Source organism: Pavona decussata, unplaced genomic scaffold, assembly GCF_977016875.1.
Source record: "Pavona decussata unplaced genomic scaffold, jaPavDecu1.1 SCAFFOLD_154, whole genome shotgun sequence".
Lineage (NCBI taxonomy): Eukaryota > Metazoa > Cnidaria > Anthozoa > Scleractinia > Agariciidae > Pavona > Pavona decussata.
This window is the reverse complement of record NW_028145566.1, coordinates 495,001-516,496: the sequence shown is the minus strand read 5'-3', so window position 1 is coordinate 516,496 and position 21,496 is coordinate 495,001. Positions and strand designations below refer to the sequence as shown.

The following is a 21,496-nucleotide window of genomic DNA, read 5'->3' as shown; positions in this document are numbered from 1 at the left end:
GTACGATACCATTGGCAGCTGATTGGTAATCGACAAAACAAACGTAGCGCACTTTTGTTATCGAGGGCCTGTCTCCCTAAGATATCTTGTTCGAAAAAGTTTTGTTTGTTTCATTTGCTGCTTTCCTTAAGATAGAATCAATAGCTAAAGAATATTTTATGGAATATAAATATCTTTCTGTCTACGACAGTCTTCAGTTGAGTCTTTTTTGAGTTTTTCATTTTATAGGCATATTTTTTAATTAGACTTTCTAAACGCCCTTTCCGATATTATTTTCTCTCTTTACTCTTTACGTTATGTTGGTTTTGGTTCCCACCGTCGCTCGCTATGGCGACTTCGTCGCTCAAAGAAGTCGACTTGTGACAAGCCTAGTTTTTAATGTACTTTTTATTGACCTTTTGTATTCTTGAATTCTCAGTGCAATTTCAGCGTAATTTTATTGATTTTCATGTTTAGTTCTTCCCACCAAAGTTTTAATGCGTTTACAAAATACAAATTTTGTTTTCATAACCACTGATGGGCGGTTTTAATAACTCTGATAGAGCGGTTTTCAATTGAGTGTCGAAAGTAATTTCGCGTTTGCTTTTGTTTTGCTTTACTAGACTCTATGATTGGTTGGCAAAATTCGCGCCATTTTCTCAACCAATGGGAAGCCAAACCAAAACTAATCGTGCTTGGTCGCACCCGTTTTCCCGCGCTTGACGCAGGTTACATGTATTTTGCTTCGAGTTCTGATTGGCTGATTGTGCTGTTCACATCTGCTATGATTGGCCAGAGAGATTACTTTGGTTTTAGTTTTTCAACACAATTGAAATCCGCTCTCATAGCTGTGGCTGGGAAACTGCACCAAAAAGCCACTCAGTTTCCCGGCTCTCAAATGTTTAATTCTTCCTCTGTTGTTTCACTTTCTATGCGCTGGATAAAATGAACATTTGGTTCAGAGGACAAGCCCGGCCATCTGAGAAGGAGCCGCCTACTAACAACCTCGTTCCCAGTCGGTGTGCGAGACAGTTGAAACAAACGATTTCGGCCGTGTAACCGAAAGTTCTTTCATGGGCGGGTCAGAGTTATGTTGCGTTCATTGCCCACAAGTGACCGGTTTTACCTCCATCCACCAATCATCTGGATAAAGATACCTTTGAATTTCAATTCCCTCTCGAGGAGCCGGCATCGTAATACCACCAAAAAGAACATCTGGAAGGGGGGTTTTCACCAACACTGCAGGAAACGTGTCGTGGAGGTTGTAATTCAACGCGAAAATCCACGTTTCTAAGCCAGCGCGCTTCATCCATCCATTATAATCGTAAAAAGCGAATAAATCCACTTTTATATGAGGTAGATCCTCGCTGTAAACTTTCATCACATTACTTGTTATCCAGCGTTTGTAATAAACTTTGAGCCCCTTCGCTGCAAAGGGTTTTATAAACTCGTCGAAAGTCATCGAGGCAAACGTTCCTGATCCTTGAAATCCTATATCAACATCGTTATCCCAAGGCAATGGTCCCTTATTACGGAACGCACCAAATACTGACCCATACATAAGCCAGTGCTCTATACCAAAGCCGTCCAGGATTTTGTGGACAGTAGAAGTCATGTTTATTAGTTGATCTCTTTGTTTCTCGTCCAGGTACTCACAGGGCTGAGCGGCAAAAAACGGGTGATTTCCGGTGTAAAGACCATAGTGTTTCATGTTTACTTTGATATACAGGAGTAACACGATCGTAAATAGGATGAATCGCAGTTTGTTCCGGTAAAGAAATCTGAAGAATCTGCGGCGAATAGAGAAGGCCAGTCCCATGTTGTTTTGAATTTTTTCGGGCGGGTTAAGAACGACTGTGCAGAGAAGCTGTTGAAAAAATGAGATTAAGTTTGTCAGTCTGCATACAAGAAAACACACACACACACAAAAAAGATTCTATTGTATTAATTGATTATTGGCAATGATCAATGGGTATTCGATGACTAATCGATGAACAAACGTTTCGTGGCGGAACCGTGAAAAGGTCTATTGGTCATCGGTGGCCCGTACTCGAACACAATCGATCATTCACAACAAAATTTCATTAATCGAACGTTCGATTAGGTTCGATTTCCAAAACTTGGTCCAGTTCACTTCAGTTCAGTTTATTGTTTTGCCATAAGTTGTACAAAAGCAAGAAAAAACTAATCATATGAAGACTAATGGCGAGGAAGCCCAAGGGAAGCCACTGGGCTTATAAGGAATGGGCTCCCTCAGTTAAGTATTTCAATGGTCAATGTTCGATTGAATTAGATTGAAAAACACTTGTGACTATCCTTTAAAATTTGAGCTTGAGCTGTCTCAAAACTTTCCGCGTGTCGGCCAGTTTGGTAGCGCAGTGGGAGAAGAACGGGGCGTACTCGTTAGAATTTTTGGTGGGAGTGTGGGGCTTGGTTCTTCAAAACCAGGTGCTAATTCAGACCAAAATATGTAATTTTTTGGTGCCAACGGGCTACTGCTGGTACCTTTATGAGACCTGACCTCTAAAATATATATTGGATTTGAAACCAAAACGGTTCCAAAACCAAACCCGGCTTTGGGGCCACACAAAAGCCGGAACATGCGTCTGCTCTCGCTGGCTTTTTTATACTAAAACAATTAGGTTTCTTGCTGTCACATTATCTATACATAATAGCTTATTCGGCTTGTGCCTTCATGCACTGACGCGCGATAAAATCTCGAGCTCGTATTGTTCATTTAGTTAAACTTTTTTAATTCGATTTTGATTGTTATAAATAGTGAAAATATCCGGATGGATAGCTCTTGTGCGCGACCCAAAAATCAACGACAACTCGCATTAAATTGGTTGCTTTCAGTGTATTTATTCCTTGTATCTTTAATTTATATCTGTTTGTATGGTTATTAACAATAAAAGTTCGTATGTCTGGTAATCGCCGGTATTTTCTTGGACGTTTCATGTTCTTAAAACTAAAATATAACCTCCCCCTTCAAAGCTTCACTCCTTGGGCTAATTCTAGCTTTCTATTAGCTCACTCACTCTTCTTCGAGCCTAACTGGTTTAAATTCATCTCGTGAAGTGAAGGTGTTTATTAGCCAGCGAAAACGCCTTTTAGTAACGCGTCCGCAAAAAAAAATCCCGTTTATTCTTTCAATATACTGACAAAAAGCTGCTTTCATTGCATTTTTAGCCTTTTAAAAATTGGTGAGCTGTAAATTCGAAACGCCAGTCGCAGGGACTTCTATGAGGAATAATTTAGTGGTGAAAAATAAAAAAGGACAGTGTTTCTGACGAGGGACTAGCGGTCTGATAGTTGGTACTTGGAAATGTGATCTTATTCGTGGGCTAATCTTTGTTTTAAGAACATTAAATTTTCTTGGTGGTAACTATTAGCCGATAGTCTCTCGACAGAAACACTCCGCCGTTCCAGTAGTCCTTCGACAAACATACAATATTTGAATCAAATAGAAATTGACAATTAAACTTATCACATTTGTGTCTTTACAATTTAGACCACGGATTACGAATAACTGATCAGCAACAGTGTCAGGAAGTTAGACCTCGTCCACTCTGTTGCGCACGCTTTTTCTAGTAACTCTTGCGTGTTTATATTTTCGACAAAGCACAAAAAAATGGTTTGACTCCAGACAATCGTTTTCACCGCACTTTCCACAGTCCACGCTATAGCTAGGGCCTGGAAAACGATAACAACGTGACTGATGCGTGTTCGCTCAACCTGAAAGGCAAATATCTTTAGCTATTCGTAATTTAACTGAAAGCTCATAATTATCAGTTTAACCCTAGTTTAATTTAATCATGCTCAGTTTGAACAACCGGGCCCACGTCACCGGCCCGAGTGCATGTTCTGTTCTAGTCAATTGTTAATCCTGAACCAGACATAACCTAGAATTCCAGCCTTTGTACTTGCTTACGGCATTCAGCATACGGTAAATTTCCAAACTCCTGTGCTGGCCTGAATAGCGTTGTAGATCTCCACCAACCCTCTAGCTTGTACTTATTTAACAGTTCATAGAGATACTTCCAGAAAACTAGCACCATATCCTCACGAATCAGAAGTGGTCCGTTGAAGTCTAGCGCTTCATTTCTACTCGGCCGACATTCTGCAGACCATGGCTTTGGTTCACAGCAGGCAAAATGGTACGATTTCATGGGTCTAAAGATATGTCGTCTGACGTTGTATGCATAAGGTAGTGCTTTCCAGTTTCCGTATTCAATAAAATACCTGGAAAGCAATTCTTGGTCGTCTGGGCAAGTGTCTATTTCTGTGATTTCCTGCCAGAGTTTCAGGATTTCCTTGTAATCATTGGAATCTGGTTTAAACACCATCAGTCCTGCGTTAAAACAGATATCAAGCACACCTGGTCTAGCGCAAGGCACAGCAGCAAAGTCGTCTCGAAGGTCGAAAAGTTCATCAATGTTGGTCATCAACATGAGATCAGCATCAACATAAATGATTTTGGAAAATTCTGTGTAGTTCCACGCGTGGAATCGGGTGTGTGTTCCTCTTATTCTGTGTCCACGCGGTCTCCCAAGAAAACCACTGTTGCGATCTCCGCCCATTTTGACATCCAGCCAGTTACAATCCATTTCTTCGACTGAACGCGTCTCCCAGCCAACACTTTGAAGAGCCTTTACCGCATTCTCACTAACCTCCTCCGAAATAAACACAATCATGTTGTTGTGGCAAGAGAATGTGCGAATTGAGTGACCAAGAACCAGAACAGCAGGGATAAAATCATCGTTTACCGCGACTGTGAGCCATGCTACATCGCTTCGCGGACCAACTTTTTCTTTGCACCAGTCTTGACCAAAACGACTTTCTATCTCGAACAATCTCCATTCTTTGGCAGCAAACTGTAGTTCGTTGTCCAAATATCTCTGATTTTTATTTATAACTTCTGAAATAATCAACTTTGTGTATCTAATGACACGTGAAGGCAACAGGGGCCTCCATGCAACAACGGAAACCAAGACAACTGTGATTGGAATTAGAGTCAAGATGCAAACTGTTCGACGTGCTCCTTTTTCTTTCTTTTGTTCATATTTTTCCATTATGGCGGTTAGTAACTGACGGAACAAGTATCTCTCTGGTAGATTTCTATAAAAAATGTAATGGAGAATATTCTTTCAGTGAAATGACAGTAAACTCGACACTCCTTATCTTGTATTATAATGTAATAAATCATGCTCATTGTATTTGCCCTCTCGTATTAAAGTAGCTTCGATCACTAAACATCGGGATTTTTTTATATGAACCAGTTAATCTAAAGGCACCACAATCAATACACCTTGACACTTAAATAAAGTGATTTTTTTTATTCATTCTATTTTTTTTTATTTAGTTTCTGGTGTGTTTGTTGCATTTTTGTCGACAATCAACTCCTACTTTGAACAGTCATTTTAGATTTAAGGTGCTGTACAGCCCGGCGAAATAATCACTACCCCTAAAATGATTGCAACCCCAACCTGATCCCCCAAATTGACCCCGAAATCTTCCCGATCCCGAAATGATCCCAAATTTTTTGACGCTGATCTCGAACTGTAATTAACTGTGGCCCGTTGAGGCACGAAATAAACATCCATTTCTCAAGTGCACATTGATAAGTTTGGAGACTGCCACGTGATGCACAAAATTGCGAACGGGGCTGATAATGTCAACGGAGTCACCACGTTATGTCTTCCCAAATGTGTGATAAAGGTGGGGGAATAATAAATATTCACTTGACAAGACCCTTTTCAAATACGAAGAACGACCGCCGGAATGCTCACCCGAACGGTGTGAATTCAGACTCACAGAATGAAGTTCGTGCAAGGTTACCGAAGCATGAGATGAAAAGGTTTAATGGTAGACCAAGTGAATTGCAGGCGTTCATCGATTGTTTTGACTGCGGCGTTCACTCAAACTCGAAAGCTCAGTGACATCGATTAGATGAACCATCTGAAGTCTCTTTTACACGGTCCAGCTGCTGCTGTTGCGAACAAAGGACTGACTTTGACATCAACAAACTACAACACATGCAGCTAGGGAGCTACTGGAGAAAGGTATGGAAATATACATTTGATGGACGAATGCTTAGTTTGCCAGTAGTCAACTCTGTCAGTGTTGTCAAAGGAATCAGGCAACTCCATGACAAAACTGAGGTTCACATCCGGGGTTTTACAAGCCTTGGAGGTAGAATCTGATCAATATAGTACGTTACTTGTCACAGTCCTCCTCAACAAGGGACTAATTAGTACAAGTACATATATGCAAGCGCAAGAAATTTAGTTGTCACGGTTCTTTTAGTTCAAGCTGTCAAAGTTTTTCTTGCTTGCCAGTACTAAACATTCGGTAAGAGTAATTCTGTTTGTACGTTTCTTTTTTTTCCCAGTTCACGTTATTTCTTTGCAATATATTTATAAGTTTTCTTGTCTTCTTTTTCCCTAGCGAACCTCTCGCTCTCAGCCTGTCCTTCGGTTATGAAGTGTACAGCGAGTGTTCGGAATAAATTCCTGGTGGACACGGGGTTTCGTTGGTTTAATGTACTTGTTCATCCTTCACACTCATTGCAGAATTATATCAAAGGTGATTCGCTTGTTTGTTCACTTGAGCTTGAGCTTTGCATGCTCTTCATTATATAAATAGAGCAGACGAAGACTGATATGAAATGTCTATGCGCGGCATTATCCTATTTACGTTGAAACAAGTATTCTCTTCCCCTGAGTTGGGAAGTGTACTCAAATTGGCTCCGTCACGCAAACTGTTTTGGTGCGAAATGAAATAAAAGAACGCATTTTGCCTTCGCGGAAGGATTTCCGCACAGCCCCATACATTAATTATACATGCATCATTGTCATACTAACCCAGAAAGAACGAGCATGAATAGAGTTTGAGTCGCAAAATGTATACATAATTAATGTATGGGGCCGTGCGGAAATCTTGCCAATGTTTTTAATAAGCAGCGCTGCAGACATATTACAGACATATTACATCTTACATATTACATATTACTTTTCGTTCTTTCTTTGGCAAATACACTCGGGCTTGTCACATACATTTTTTTTTCGTTTGCAGAATAATAAATAGATCGTTTCGGAGAAGTCTGCGCACAAACTTCCCCAGCGCATCTGAATTTCTCATGGATGTTCTGATTTCAAACGTCAAATTGCACTCAGGATAAGCGCCCTGTTTCCAAAGGACACGTACATCGACGACAGTTCTCTGTAACAAATTCCCGGAAACAACAGTGTACAAAGAAGCGACAAATTTAAAAACGAAACCCGTTCATTGTTTTTTTTTCGGTTTTTGCAGAATTATTGTAAGGCAATTTAATGCCTCATTTATCATGCACCCATGAAAGTTAACTTTTTTCTACATGACGACTTTTCGCTAATAATACAAATTTCACAGTTATTGAAACGAATTTTGGCATAGGAAAGTGAAACAAATCAGTGGAAAATGACAGCCATCGCTTCTTAACAATGACATAAGGCTGCCCATCATTTTCTTGCAGTAATTTTAGGAGGGATTGAATCACGTCAGTAGAGCATAATTCAACAAAAAGCAGTAAAAACACGCTGCAATTTTTCAAATTAAGTTTCAATTTGGAGAGGCTGAAACCGACACCCAGCAGAAATGTGAAATCTCATGCAGTCGCTTTGTTCAATAAAAGCGTTTGACAACAAAGTCCTGTAAGGCTGTAGCGACTCAAATGATACATGCATGAGATCGTGAGAGGTGAATTCGAGTCCGATAATTGTCACTACGGTACCTAGAACTAAAATGTTAAAGAGGCATACAAAACTAAACGAAGGCAATTTACAAGCTGGGGGCGTCATGCCAGAACATTTATGGTACACACGCAGTGTTCCAGTGAATTCTTTACAGCAAGGAATCGATGCATGGGTCAATTTAAATCTTCTGAATATGTCAGGTCAGGAAGCCAGTTTTGTGGTGTGTAAAGAGGTGTTGACAGGCCAAACACGGCTCATAAGCTCGTGATAACGTGGAACCGAAAGTGACCTCAGAGTTTTGCTCTAACAGGTATATCCCCCAAGGATTTTCCTTTTCTGTATGAGATAAGGGGATGCTCTTTGTATATTTCTCTTAGCAAAGGTTGGTTCTGAATTAAATGCCATTTGCTCATTAAGATGTTTTTGAGATTAAGCAGCGCCGGGAGGTACGTTGTTGTGAAAGGCAGAATTCTTTTTCGCACGTTATCACGGAAAATCCTTGGGGGATATACTTGTTAGAGCAAAACTCTGAGGACACGTTCGGTTCCACTTTATCACGAGCTTATGAGCCGTGTTTGGCCTGTCAACACCTCTTTACATGCTTGATATATTTTTGGACAGTGCTCCGTCATAACTCGTGTGAAGAAAGTATAACAACAGAGTGTACATTTGTGATAAAGAGAGTTAAAAATGGAAAATATCTCGCACATGAGAAGAAAAAACGCCCTTTTCACTCTTAGATATACAAAACTAAGCTAGTTTCACTACACCAAGAACACTCTTTCAGAATACACCCAATAACAAAGTTTCCAGACCGCATAGAAAACACAACACAACTCGGATCAGAACCTCTCCCACGCTATTGCCATTGGTCACAATCTCACAACCAATAGCAAGCCAGAATTTTCGATCCTAACCACAAGTATTTAAACAGCATGTAGAACATCTGCCACAGAATGCTCATAGCCTCTACCGCACTTAAAGAATTCAACATAGTAGCAACTGACGAGGAACGCTTTAGTTCCGAAACTGCAGTCTTGCTTAAGAAAAACCGTGAGTGAAAACGACCTAAACATTGCCTTAAATGCTACAGAATTTACTAACGGCCGAAGGACTGGCCAGAGCAAGTAATCAAAACATAGGAGGAAAATATTAAGTTCCCGCAACATAAACCTCACAGTTACAGGAGGGTCTGGATGGGGATGCCTCGAAAACAGTAAACACTTAAATTTTTCCTTCTATAACATCAAACAGTTAAAATTTAGGCTGTTTAACATCTAACACTAAAAAATTCACTGTAACACTAAATTTGATACAAATGTAAGTGGAAATGGCTCAAAAAAGCGAAAGATACTAATCAAGTCAAACGTGGACATTCGATATGGAAAACAGACTGTCATTTTTATTACAATTTTGTGTTTGTTCACTGTTTATGTTTCTATCATGGAAAATCATGGGAGACTATTTCTCAGCAGAAGGGTACATTGTGCAAGAGAATGAATATTTTCCACTGTCGTTATTACACTTTTGCAATCTTTCATTTCAAAAATTTGTTTAATTTATCATCATCATGCTCCTTTAACCTACCGGGAAATAGGCTGTTGCGTCCTCACTAACCAATCCTCTCGTTTCTTAGCACATGTATCAGCAGCAAGCCAGCCTTTGAATCTGAACCCCCTTGCCTTCCCGGGTCCAAGGTAGCGCTATTTTTGGGTTTTCATTTAATTAACTCCGGATCACAGAGTCATTCACAAGGTAATGTATATGCGCACGCCCGATCGTGCAAACTCTACAAGTCAAGGCGAAAATGAGCGCGAATGGCGCGAACAGACCTGGAGAGTGTTGTTGTGTCGGGGTAGGAGTCGTGATCGTCATCATCCATATCGCTGCCTGAGTCGGTGTCGTATTCATCCTGTTGATCTGGCACTTCACCAACACAAACTATTTTAGCCTGCGTAGCAGTCGTTTCCGTTTCCTTCAAGCCAAGCGGGGTAAGCGCGCGAGGGCATTGGGCAAACTTTTTTGCTTCTTTTTGCCCAATGCCCTCGCGCGCTTACCCCGCTTGGCTTGAAGGAAACGGAAACGACTGCTACGCAGGCTAAAACTATTTCAACCGTGCTATCGTCCACAAACGTGATGCTGGGTACGTGCGAGTCCCCATCGTCATCTGTGACTTGCGGTATAATTTGTTCCATTCCTTCTCGACCTTCAACAGTTGCGTCATCGTGGAACATTACTTTGTAATGAGGAGGTTGAATGTAATACACTGCTGGTGGGAGAGCTCCGGCTTTGTATTTTGTGGTTTCACTCCGCATTGTTCTCTGCCTCACAGGACGGTATTTGTCCACCAACTCCTTCATCGCTACTTCAATTGGAGGATCTATCCTTGCAGCTGTTGGGGGCTTCATCACTTCAACATCGGCCAACTCCATACTAGATGTTGAAACTGAATAAAACCATTTATTCATGTGTAAAGTATTTGGCGCTCCACTTTGTCGTTCTTTTTAATGATTCTTTTGCAATTGTGCCAAAGTCTCGAGCATACTGTAAAGCTTTGAGAGTATCGTTTTTGAAGTGGGACACTGCTTGAAGGTTTTCAGTATAGTGGTCAGTAACGTATGGAAGTCAACGTCACCAAGATAATCCTCATTTATGCTCTTCAAGTTATTTTGCAGTCGTGCCATACCTTGTTCGAGGAGTTCCAACGAGACCTGTGTTTTCTTTGATACAGTTCCTTCGGGACCATTTGTTGCTGCTGCTTCTTTCGTGTTGTAGTGGTGTTTAACCGAAGCAACTGTGCTTTTAATATATTCATTCACTCATGAAACATTGTTCACAGCATCTTGAAGGGATAGTGATACCGCGTCTACGGTTTGAGCACCAATTCCAAAACTGTCGTAAAGTTTTCCAAGGGTTTCAAGGAAGGACACTGTGCCAGTAAGAGGCGAAACTATTTTAACCATTCGAGCACCTACGTCCGACACAAAGATAGTATTCTGCAACAGCATATTCCGTGGACTTGCACAAAGGTGCAGGTTTCACCACTTCCATCATTAGTTCCTTCTTTTCCAGTGCCCATCAATGTTTTAACAGTTGTGCTTCTGGGATCAAAGGTCTTAACCTTCCTATCTACGATGTCAGTGAAGACAATGACGTTGCCATAATGACACAGCCTCTTGATTTCACTGCATGAATCGGACGAATTCCGCAGGAGCTGTTTGACGTTTGAATTTGCGAGTCACAGGCGTATAACCCACCTGCTTTACCAGATGCAGTTAAGTATGCTGACCGTCTCCACACACAAAGAGATTCAATACTTGAAAGGCCATCGGGATAATCTATTTCTCGCATGTTAGTATCAACGACGGCAACTCCATTGTAGTGTAGTTCCAATAGGCCTTATCACGGTTTTCGACGCCATTTTAACGAGTAGGCAAACAGCCTCGAAATAACAATGTTTTATGGAAATCCGATGTCAAATAATTTTCATAAAACATCGCTTCTGAAAAATTCCTGAATTGGAAACTTTTGGCAATAGGAAAAGGATTATAAGAAAAAAATTGGAGGGATGTAGCTGTGCCAGAAAGCGTCCGGTGGTGTTTTGAACTTTCCATACATTTGTCTGTTAGCGAACCAGCCGTGAACTGCTCTAAAAATAGCTCGCGGGAAAAAAAATACAGGGAAATGTATGGAAAGTTCAAAACACAACTGGACGCTTTCCGGCACAGCTGCATCCCTCCAAATTTTTTCTTATAATCCTTTTCCTAGTGCCAAAAGTAAATCCAATTCATGAATTTTTCAGAAGCGATGTTTTATGAAAATTATTTGACATGGGATATCCATACAAACACTGTTATTTCGAGCCTGTTTGCCTACTCGTCAAAATGGCGTCGAAAACCGTGATAAGGCCTATTGAATAATCCTTTGGTGCTCGTCATCCACACACAAAAGGATGCCCGTACTCGCCACACAAATTGACGTTAGTTTTACTAAAGGCGTGTTAAGCTGGACGATTTCTGGGTTCTTAACTTGTGCAGCTAAGGCTTGTTAATGTGTCGGAAGTCGCTTCCGAAGAATTGGCACTGTGCCCTCCTGTGGCAAGCTAAAACGACCCAGCCGTGAAAGTAGCTCTGCTCGCGATTTCAGGCCCTTCGGCTTTAAACGTACTTTGCCTTCCAAGTCGGTAACACGAATTGCCCCAGATCCTAGCTCAGAAACGAAAACTATACCGTTAGTAAAGCAAAGGTCCCTTGCATCTTTGAATGTTTCTTTCCGTACGTGTACATCAACTGGTTGATGCAAACGTAATTCCACGAGACGAGTCATAGTCTAACACGAGCACTTTTCCTTGAGGCCCACTTTCAACTGCAATGGGTCTTTTGCATACCACACTCTGATTGGTTTTTCAAAAGCGATACTTTTTTGGAACTATTCTGTGCACGACCAAAGTTATTCCTCTCAGTACTTCTAGTACCTAGGTTCTAGTAAGGCGCACGATCGGTTCTACAGCCATCCGATCTTTATTCCTTACGCAATCCAGGGTCAGCAGATTTCGTAACTTCTTACGCACATCAGGGCCAGCAGAATCGCGGCGTGTTCGAATTAGAACTAGACCACTCTTCGCGCACTCAAGATCTATGAACCAGTTGGCCCAGTTGCATTTCATACTCTTGCCAAGATGAACCACATCTTTAATGCGTGAAATCACTGTTCTAACACCTTTTAACACTTAACAGTTAACTTTTTTACAAATTTCAACACTAAACATTTAAAAAAAACGCCAAATAACACTTAACACTAAACCCCATCCAGACCCTCTTACAGAGCTTAGCGGAGCGACAACAAAACACACACGGCCTTTAGCCCTCAATTTAGCGCACTTTAAGAACGGATCAAGGGACAAATAACCGTGATAAGAAGCACAGTATCTTGCAACAAACGCAAATAGCCGGGCCCGGCAATCTGACAAAAGCTGCAAATGTATAGTTATTACACGGTTCAAATCCTATCCTTACAACGATAAAAAGAGAGGCTATACTGTCACCAGACGAACTGAAATGAGCCATACCAAGCCTAAACTAAATGTCACAAACGGCATAAGAACGACAGTCGCTAAACAGAAACGTAACAACAAGAGGTCAAAATGACCTTTGAGATCAATTACAGCACATGCGACATTTTTAAGCCATGTGTTTAAAAACACATGGCTTTGTTCAGTGTCTATCGCGCAAATCCTCCAAATCATAGATGGCATTTAATAAGAAGAAAATCCAGCGCTAAGAGAAAATTTACAGGGAGCACCGCTCTTTTCATAGAGAAAAGGGTGTTCTCTGAAAGACATACCCGTGAGGGCAGAACTCTTATTTAGGGCCTCTTCATATGATCCCGGTTACCGGGATGGCTCGGTAAGCGGGATGAATTTTGCAGAACGTTCATATGGGAAATTTTATCCCGGTTACCGAGATGAAAAGTGGTGACGCGGTCAATCGAGCGTGACATTTACCGAACAAGCCCGGCAAGAATTTTTCATTTTTATCGATTCTACAAACCTCAAAAGTATTATATCTTTATCTCTACTACGAAAAGGAATTATTTTGAACTAGAACATCTCAGAAATGAGCCGTAATAATCAAATATATCCGTTCTAAGACGCGAATGTTTGTTTATAGACTTCATCCCGGTAACCGGGATACCGTGTTCATATGAGAAAATTTTCGTCCCAGACTCCCGAGATCTCGGTCGCTGAAACCGAGAGGCTGGCCCGCCTTCTCATATGAACACATCAAATTTTTTACAAAAGAAATAGGAATGAGGCGAGATCTCGGTAAGCGGGCTAGCCCGGTCAACCGGGATCATATGAAGAGGCCCTTAGACTAAACACGCACATGAGAGTCGCACAGGCCTCTCAACCCCATATTATGCCCGGCGCCGCCTAATCTCAAAAACATCTTAATGAGCAAATGGCATTTTATTCAGAACCAACCTTTGCTAAGAGAAATATACAAAGAGCCTCCCCTTATCTCATACAGAAAAGGAAAATCCTTGGGGGATATACTCGTTAGAGCAAAACTCTGAGGTCACGTTCGATTCCACGTTATCACGAGCTTATGAACCGTGTTTTGCCTGTCAACACCTCTTTACATTACTCAATGGCAATAAGTCGGTTTGCTCTGAAATTGACCAAGTATAAACGGTGTTCCTATAGCTTCAGTGTATAGAGGGAGGCCAAATTTCGCTAAAAAGAGCTTTGGCGAAAAACGAAGTAAAAAAAGAGAACATTTTTGCCCACCTTTCCGTTGTCCAGATATTTCTGGCTGGTAGCTTTCTCGCCTTCACTCGCTTCAGGCTAACTACTGTTTACAGCAATTTCCAAGGATCACTCACAGTCCGTCGAGCTCAGATTGGGCCCTTTCTCAGCTTTCTCTCTCCAAATATTGCAAACAAAAAAACCAAATCTGGCACAAAGGCAATCACAAACTACTAACCCCAATGTGGGTAACTCCTGACTCGCGGTGATTTCAGAGATCGATGTCTCGACGACTTTAACAAAAGAGTAGGGCTTACACTACGAACGTCGTCAGATTTCCGGCAGTTGTTTCTGTTGTTTCTCACCGCCGAAAAAATTTTGACAATTTATGATATTTTTTAAAAATAGCTCCGTATTTCCTCTTTTCTATTGACAGTCACAGCATGATAAAGGCTTTGCGTTTATGAAGAACAAAGCGTCATGACGCCGGAAACCAAGCCCCGGGAACCAAGCATTACAGCAAATTAAGGTATTCCTGGAGGAATGTTTCGGATCATGACCTTTTTTTAACATATGCAAGATAACTCAAAATGGGACATGTACGGCAAATTTCAGAGATTATTATTATTATTATTATTATTATTACTGCCTACTGCGAAAATCCTCGCGTCGTCTTCGTGTACAATTCCCCAAAGAGTATGATGTTGACAGATCTGTCAATAGTGCTCTCTTTTACGTGAAAGATGAGACTGTTCTGGATCTCTAGATGGATGAAATAAAATTTGTCTTCGCTTAAGACTTAAGCGAAGACAAATTTTTGGATGAAATAAAATTTGTCTTCGCTTAAGACATCATGTCTTAAGCGAAGACAAATTTTATTTCATCCATCTAGAGATCCAGAACAGTCTCATCTTTCACGTGATCTTTTGCGAACAAGTCAGTGGTGACAATATTGGAAATAAAAAAGCATAGATGCTATTGACGCGAGAAATTTCTTCAAAACCGGTAATTTGAACATCTCAGCAGTCTATTACGTGATTAATATTGTTTGTCGTAATATCGCAATTCGCTTCTTGGCGCGATAATTTTACGAATAAACGCTATTTCTTATTTCACCACTTAGCCAACTACCTAAAAGCACACGCTATTCCAATATATATTTTTTCAGGTTTGCTGGAATGCCGAACGGGTGCGGGTCGCGTCGCGTAATCCAACAAACGGCGAATTAGTCTGCGAGCAGTCGTACTTTCCCCCCTCATATCACGCACGAAAAGTGACCGTAAAATTATGCGGCTTCGCCGCCCGCTAGATCAATCCATCGTGTGCTAGATGCGCGCTCCAAAACTTAGGAGAAGAAAAGACTGCTCGCAGTCTAACGGCGATCTTGAAGCCAGGAGAAAACAGGAGAGAAATGCGTGATTCTCCAGCCAGCTTCCCGCAACTTATCAAAATCTGGCCCTATGATGCTATCCTCGACTGTGATCCTGAACTACAAGCTTCGTTACCCGGGGGGGGGGGGGGGGGGTACTCCCCTATATAAGGTATATAGGTATGTGCCGCCCCAAAGGGTATGGTTTTTGAGCCGTTTTGGTCTGAAAACGGGTATAAATTTTGATAAAAGAAGCAGAGACCGATACAACGTAGAATTACAGTTTAAAGGTTACTATATTTCGGCTGGCCAAACCAGCCTTCTTCAGGTATAATGAAAATTTACATTGGGACACACGCTTATATAGCTGACAAATATTTGCGCAATAGCGGAACTACGTAAAACTAAATTGATTGACAGTAAATATGAAGCAAATGAAATAATAGTAACAAAAAATAAAAAATAATAAAAGGAAAAAGCTAGTACATTTCTTCGCGAATATTAAGGCCATGTGGAGAAAGTGTTCTGCCTTTTGAGATTAAAAAGGCTTCCCTGGCCTTACGGATTGAGTCTCGGTTAGAGTAGACTTTTTCTATGGGGATTAATTGCATTAATTGCACCCTTAATATTCGCGAAGAAATGTACTAGCTTTTTCCTTTTATTATTTTTTATTTTTTGTTACTATTATTTCATTTGCTTCATATTTACTGTCAATCAATTTAGTTTTACGTAGTTCCGCTATTGCGCAAATATTTGTCAGCTATGTAAGCGTGTGTCCCAATGTAAATTTTCATTATACCTGAAGAAGGCTGGTTTGGCCAGCCGAAATATAGTAACCTTTAAACCGTAATTCTACGTTGTATCGGTCTCTGCTTCTTTTATCATTTGTATTTTTTAAAGCCGATCAGATCTACAATTGATCCAACGTATACCAGCAGGATTATCGTCCACGGTTGTTGCTTGGACTTGACTCATAGATTTTGACAATTACGGTCTGAAATCGGGTCGGGTTTTTGGGGCGGGGAACATTTACGAAAGCTTACAAACATATTTTTCTTCTCAGTACGTAACTGGAACGACCAACTGATAGCGAGAAAAAGAAATAGATAAACTATGTCATTCCAGCTTACTTTTACTCCTTGCGTCAACTTCCGTTCGGCGCTGATGCATAATTATCAGGTCTGAAAACGGGTATGAATTTTAGAGGTCAGGTCTGAAAACGGGTGTGAAAAATGGCATGTTTAGGTCTGAAATAGGGTCGGGATTTGAAGACCCGGGTGGCACACCCCCACCTAGAATTCCGAGAAGTACCCCCCCCGCCCCCCCCCCCCCCCGGGCTTCGTTACCCTTTTCGGACTTCTCCTTCATCGTGGGTAACCGCTTTTTCGGCGGCGTCACTTCGACTTTTCCCTTTTAAGTTTTTAACCCTTTTTTGAACAATTATGCAGCAAACAAAATATCAAGATTTACAGGAATATTACGTAAGGCAAGGCATTATATAACTAAATCTTTGCTGAAATCAATTTATTATGCTTTAATCTATCCCTATATTTATTATGGAAATATTGTTTGGGCTAATGCATACCCATCCCATCTAAACAGGATATATAAACTACAAAAGAAAATTGTACGGATAATGACTTTCAAACAATACAATCATAGCTCGAAACCATTATTTGATGAGTTGCAGTTGCCTAAAAAGGGCTGTTTTTGATGATTTACCGCTGTAAACTGTGACAACAGGCGTAAAAAAAACATGGCTGCCATTGACCAAGCCGACGGAAGCTTTAAGCCGATTTTTTGACGATTCCAGAGCAATTTTTGAGAAAAAAATGCATGTTGATTGAAAGGTGGGAACGTGTTCATTTAAAATTACTTCCGAAGGCATAGCAGAAGGGCTTGAAACTTGGCAGCCATAAAATACGTACTTGAACCAACATTTTTGTGCGAGTACGTCAAATGCCTTCAAATACAAGACTCGTAGTGGCGTCACATTTTTTATGAGATTGCATAGTTATATTTGTAGACATGTTTTTTTTTCCGTTTGAGTTTTCTCTGACGTACTCGCACACGATTCTAGGTCTTAACATTACACATCAATTGGCCAATGCTTTTTGAAATGCAGGACATTCTCTTTGAGTTTTATAGAGATATGCCAAATGGCAAGGTTTCGACCACGCCCACAAACAGATCAAATTTCAGGAATTCCTTTCTTTCTTTCGGAATAAAAATATTTTTTGAAAAAACTACATGCAATAACATGTTAAATGTGAAAATTTGATGAAGTGTAAGTGATTTTTTCAACAGATTTTATGCATGTAGATATGTGTTGAAAATGTGCAAATTAGCCTCCAGGAACACCTTAAAGGGACCGCTATTATTTCCTGGCGTGTTACCTCCAAATTTCATTAGTAGACGGTGTTAAAGAGCAAAAAGTCAAATACATTTCTCTTACGAATCTGCCAGGCAGGAAAAACCAACCAAACATTTTTTTTGCCAGCTAGAACCAGTGTTTTCATAAAAATATCCAGCAAGCCAAATATTAAGAAACGTTTCAGCCAGGTAATCGTCTAATATATTAATTTTCCAGCCAGCTCCATTACAGCATGCAGAGCGGGTTTTTAGTCGAGGGGCCCCACCAGGTACTCCTGATATTACTCTTGGGACTATTTTTTTTGAAAAGTATTCAAAATATGAAAGGAAATGTGATGTAATATTTCAAGCCTGATGAACAAACGACAATGATGTATTGTTCAGTAATGACATCATGTTTGATGTGCAGGGAAACTCCGAGTGCTCCTATCAGGAATCGAACTTAAGACTACCACTGAGTTACAGGAGACTCGTGAGAGCTAAGGCCATTAAAAACTAGGTTCATGGGAAAAACATCCTGTATACTGTTAGGATTAGAATGTCAATGAGTGGCATATGCGCAATGAAAGGAAACGTGATGGCCTGGTTCCCATGAACCTAGTTTAATGGCCTTAGCTCCGAGTCTCCTGTGGCTCAGTGGTAGAGCATCCGAGCTAGTTATCAGAAGGTCTTAGGTTCGACTCCTGATAAAAGCACTCGCTTGTGTCATTACTAAATACTACATCATTGTTCAAAATATGTTTGAAAACGGGAACCATTTTGGCAGGCAAAATTCAGATGTCTGACATTTGCGCACAAAGCGCTCCCGATTGTTTAACGTCTTTAACGACTCGTTGAGAAAGTTAAATATTGGCATTTTCAGTTTTCCAATTAAAGGTTAATTCAATCCTATTTTGTTCCCAACGTCAATTCAACTGTTTGCCGAAGAACGTTTTCATCGCAAACGTTGTCCCACAGTGCATTCAGTAAAGTCACCACTCCGCCTTGTAATTGCAAACGTTTCATTTGTGAGGTCAGGGCTTTCATATCCAATGCAAAAAGTTGTTCAGTTTTTTGACGTTTTGGACCTTTTCAGTTTTCATGTACATAATACTTCTTTATTATAGCAATGCCAAAAACCAGTTTGTTTCTAGCAAAGTAAAGTGGAAGAATACTTACAAGGGTTAAAAAACCGGTTTGACCTGTTTGTCTAGTGAAACTACTTTGTGCCGTTTTTCTAGTAAGCGCCCAACGCAACTTGTTTAAACTCGTTTGACCATGACATTGTTCATTTTTCCCACTGCACTGAGTTCAACTTTTAAATACTTTATAAAATGGAAAAATTTAAAGTTATTAATTATGACCTTGAAAACCCATTCTACCGATACCCTCATGCTACTCATGGTACTATTCCAGTCCATGTCATTCTCCGTCAGCGTGGCTCCTTTAAAAGGACCTTGCAATTATGGAGGATGGGGTAGGCAGGATAACCATATATAGATAAATGGTCTCCATTTGTGGCCATAGCATATTGTACCAGTTGGTTGTATAAATTAGATTCAGCTGGCATAGAATTGTCATGATAGCCTGTTCCAGGCTCCTAGAGAGATGCGCGAAGGAGAGTGCAAGGGGACGAAAACGAGGGGGGAATGGGGAGGAGAAAAAGAGGGACAGAAGAGGAGCCTGTAATCATTTCCTTAAACACCTCATTCCGCCCACTTTTTCCAAAATGTGTCAAAATGTCAAACTTTTCATTGTCACGGGTTTCGATTACTCGCGCGAGTTCTCGAGTTCGCGCGGTTGTCAATACATCATTGCGATGTCGCGGACATTGAGAGGTTCTCCGGGATTTCAACCCTCAAAATCCTGTAGATTTTGCCAAAACAATTGACGTGTCTTGGAACGAAAGTTCCCCGGCTGTCTTTGTTCAACGCCGTTCGAAATAAGAAACTTATTAACGCGACGTTATCGAGCGACGAGACTCTAGTCATGTCTAGTGTTGGCCGATGTTGTGTCTTCGCTTGGTTGTGTCTTTGCAAGCTTTTAAGAGCCGTCCTCTGTAAATATCGACTATCGTCGTTTGGACGAGAAAAAATGAAATCCCTCAAACTTTCTCAGAAGAATGGTCTATATAAGTGATTCACATAAATATAACTTTCAGCTCAGTTCGATTCGTATTTTAGCTGTACTGCGACCATCTTGGTTTTGCCGCTCTGAGAGGGCTTTCAGCGGCCATTTTAGGCCACACTTTTAAAAATTTGCCTTACAAAGAAAGCGTTACAAATCCGAACAAAATCTCATTATTCGAAACAAGCAAATGTTTGTTGTTGTGTTGAGAAGCTTTTTTGGGAATTTGATCGAAATCTGATTTTTTTTACAAAATTTTTAATTTCTTCCCTATTGAACTACTCTTCAAGTGCCCAAAAAATGGCCGAGTTTAAAGGAAAATATCGCTAAAGATACATTAGTTGGCATCCTAAAACAGCATCCCGGTTAAAGAGCAATGTCTCGTCTGTAAGAATATGCAATAAAATTTTTGGGCAGTTAAAAAGAGAAAATTATAGAAGAAGAAGTTTTAACTGTACTTTTGTCAACAAACACCGCCTTCCTAATTAGCATAACAACATGAAAATAACGATTTACTAAGAAAATAATGATAAATTCCACTTACCTCGTGAAATATCGAGAACTGGATATTTCAAAATATATCAATTTATAGTTTCAGTTGGATACAGCCGCATTTTCGATGATTTGTTGTGCGAAATCACTGTAATACACCGCAGCCGTTAAACTGAGTTGAATTCTTCAAAGTCCGTCAGGACAACCATCGGCCGAAAAAATTGCCTTCCGCCCCATAAGCTGCCGTGTGCAAGGTGTCAAATATTTCTTTGTTATCCTTAATGACCAAAACGTCTTTCAGAAACCATTTAAATCCTGCTTTGAACTGGAGATTCTCGTCAAGAAATCGTTTATGTTCCGTTGACCTTCCGCCGTGATTAAACAATGAGATTGCGTTACAGAAACGCGCGTACACCCAGACGGGCTGGGGTGGGGGTGGGAAGGAAATGAAAATGGAACAGCTCCTAAATTAAAAAAAAAAAAGGCTATTCAAGATTACTGTCAAAGCTATGTATTCCGGGTACTAAATAAGAAACTGCTGTCCCAGAATAATGTGGAATATAGTAAGCCCTTGTGCGCTATTTCTTTGGTTGGGGCGTGGGAGGGGGGGGGGGGGAAGGGGGGGTGGGCTTGGCAAGTAAAACACTAATTTACATCATCAGTTGATCGTTGCTCTTCTGTTTAGGGTTCATACATGTTCACAACTGTCCCAAGCTCACTGACAGCTATATATTTGTACGGCACGTAAAATTAATATGAGGGTTTGTATGGGAATACATGCAAATTAACAGCTCACATAGAATTCCGATAAAAAGCGACTTAGTTACTTACTTGCTTTTATTTCATTCATTTATTTTTTTTTTGTGTGTGTGTGTGTGTATTACAGTTGCCTGTTTGTGTTTTGGATCGTTGTCATAGCGTTCACCATTACGTGTGTTACGTGGACTTGGAGCCAGAAAAACTACTAAATCTGAACATCGTTGGTAATGCTATCAAACGTTACGAAGGGCAACCGACTGACAAATAGGGCACAACAGCTACAGTAATAGTAAGTGGAATTTATTGAGAGTGGCAAAGGGTTTTTTTGCGACGCCTGATGGCCCATAAAAAAGCAGCGTGACGGGTGATGGAACTAGTCTGAAATGTCAGCCGTCTCCTCCTCCTTACCCTGTAGGTTAGGGGGAGGAGACGGCTGAC

The 21,496-nt window shown here is 40.7% G+C and overlaps 3 protein-coding genes and 1 pseudogene across 5 annotated transcripts in view; all 4 read right to left on the bottom strand.

The window, feature by feature from the left end:
• LOC146466047 (uncharacterized) overlaps positions 1-10,944 on the bottom strand; it is a 451,139-nt pseudogene extending 440,195 nt beyond the window's left edge.
• Positions 370-14,142, bottom strand: LOC146466045 (ribitol 5-phosphate transferase FKRP-like). Of its 2 annotated transcripts, none has more exons than XM_085127859.1 (2): positions 14,002-14,142; positions 370-1,846 (listed from the first exon to the last, which is right to left on the bottom strand). In XM_085127859.1, the coding sequence occupies exon 2, from the start codon at positions 1,796-1,798 to the stop codon at positions 1,079-1,081; it is 720 nt and encodes a 239-aa protein (XP_084983985.1). In that variant the 5' UTR covers positions 1,799-1,846; positions 14,002-14,142; the 3' UTR covers positions 370-1,078. The 2 variants fall into 2 exon arrangements, with proteins under 2 accessions (XP_084983985.1, XP_084983986.1); XM_085127860.1 differs by lacking the exon at positions 14,002-14,142 and adding an exon at positions 9,300-9,417.
• LOC146466046 (glycogenin-1-like) lies at positions 2,822-14,130 on the bottom strand. Of its 2 annotated transcripts, none has more exons than XM_085127838.1 (2): positions 14,002-14,130; positions 2,822-5,097 (listed from the first exon to the last, which is right to left on the bottom strand). In XM_085127838.1, exon 2 carries the CDS (start codon positions 5,049-5,051, stop codon positions 3,882-3,884), a length of 1,170 nt encoding a protein of 389 aa, XP_084983964.1. In that variant the 5' UTR covers positions 5,052-5,097; positions 14,002-14,130; the 3' UTR covers positions 2,822-3,881. The 2 variants fall into 2 exon arrangements, with proteins under 2 accessions (XP_084983964.1, XP_084983965.1); XM_085127839.1 differs by lacking the exon at positions 14,002-14,130 and adding an exon at positions 9,300-9,433.
• Positions 2,822-21,496, bottom strand: part of LOC146466044 (glycogenin-1-like) — a 38,273-nt gene continuing 19,598 nt past the window's right edge. The window contains exon 3 of the mRNA XM_085127841.1: positions 2,822-3,016. The gene's annotated coding sequence lies outside the window, so the exon portion shown is untranslated. The remainder of the gene's footprint in view (positions 3,017-21,496) is intronic.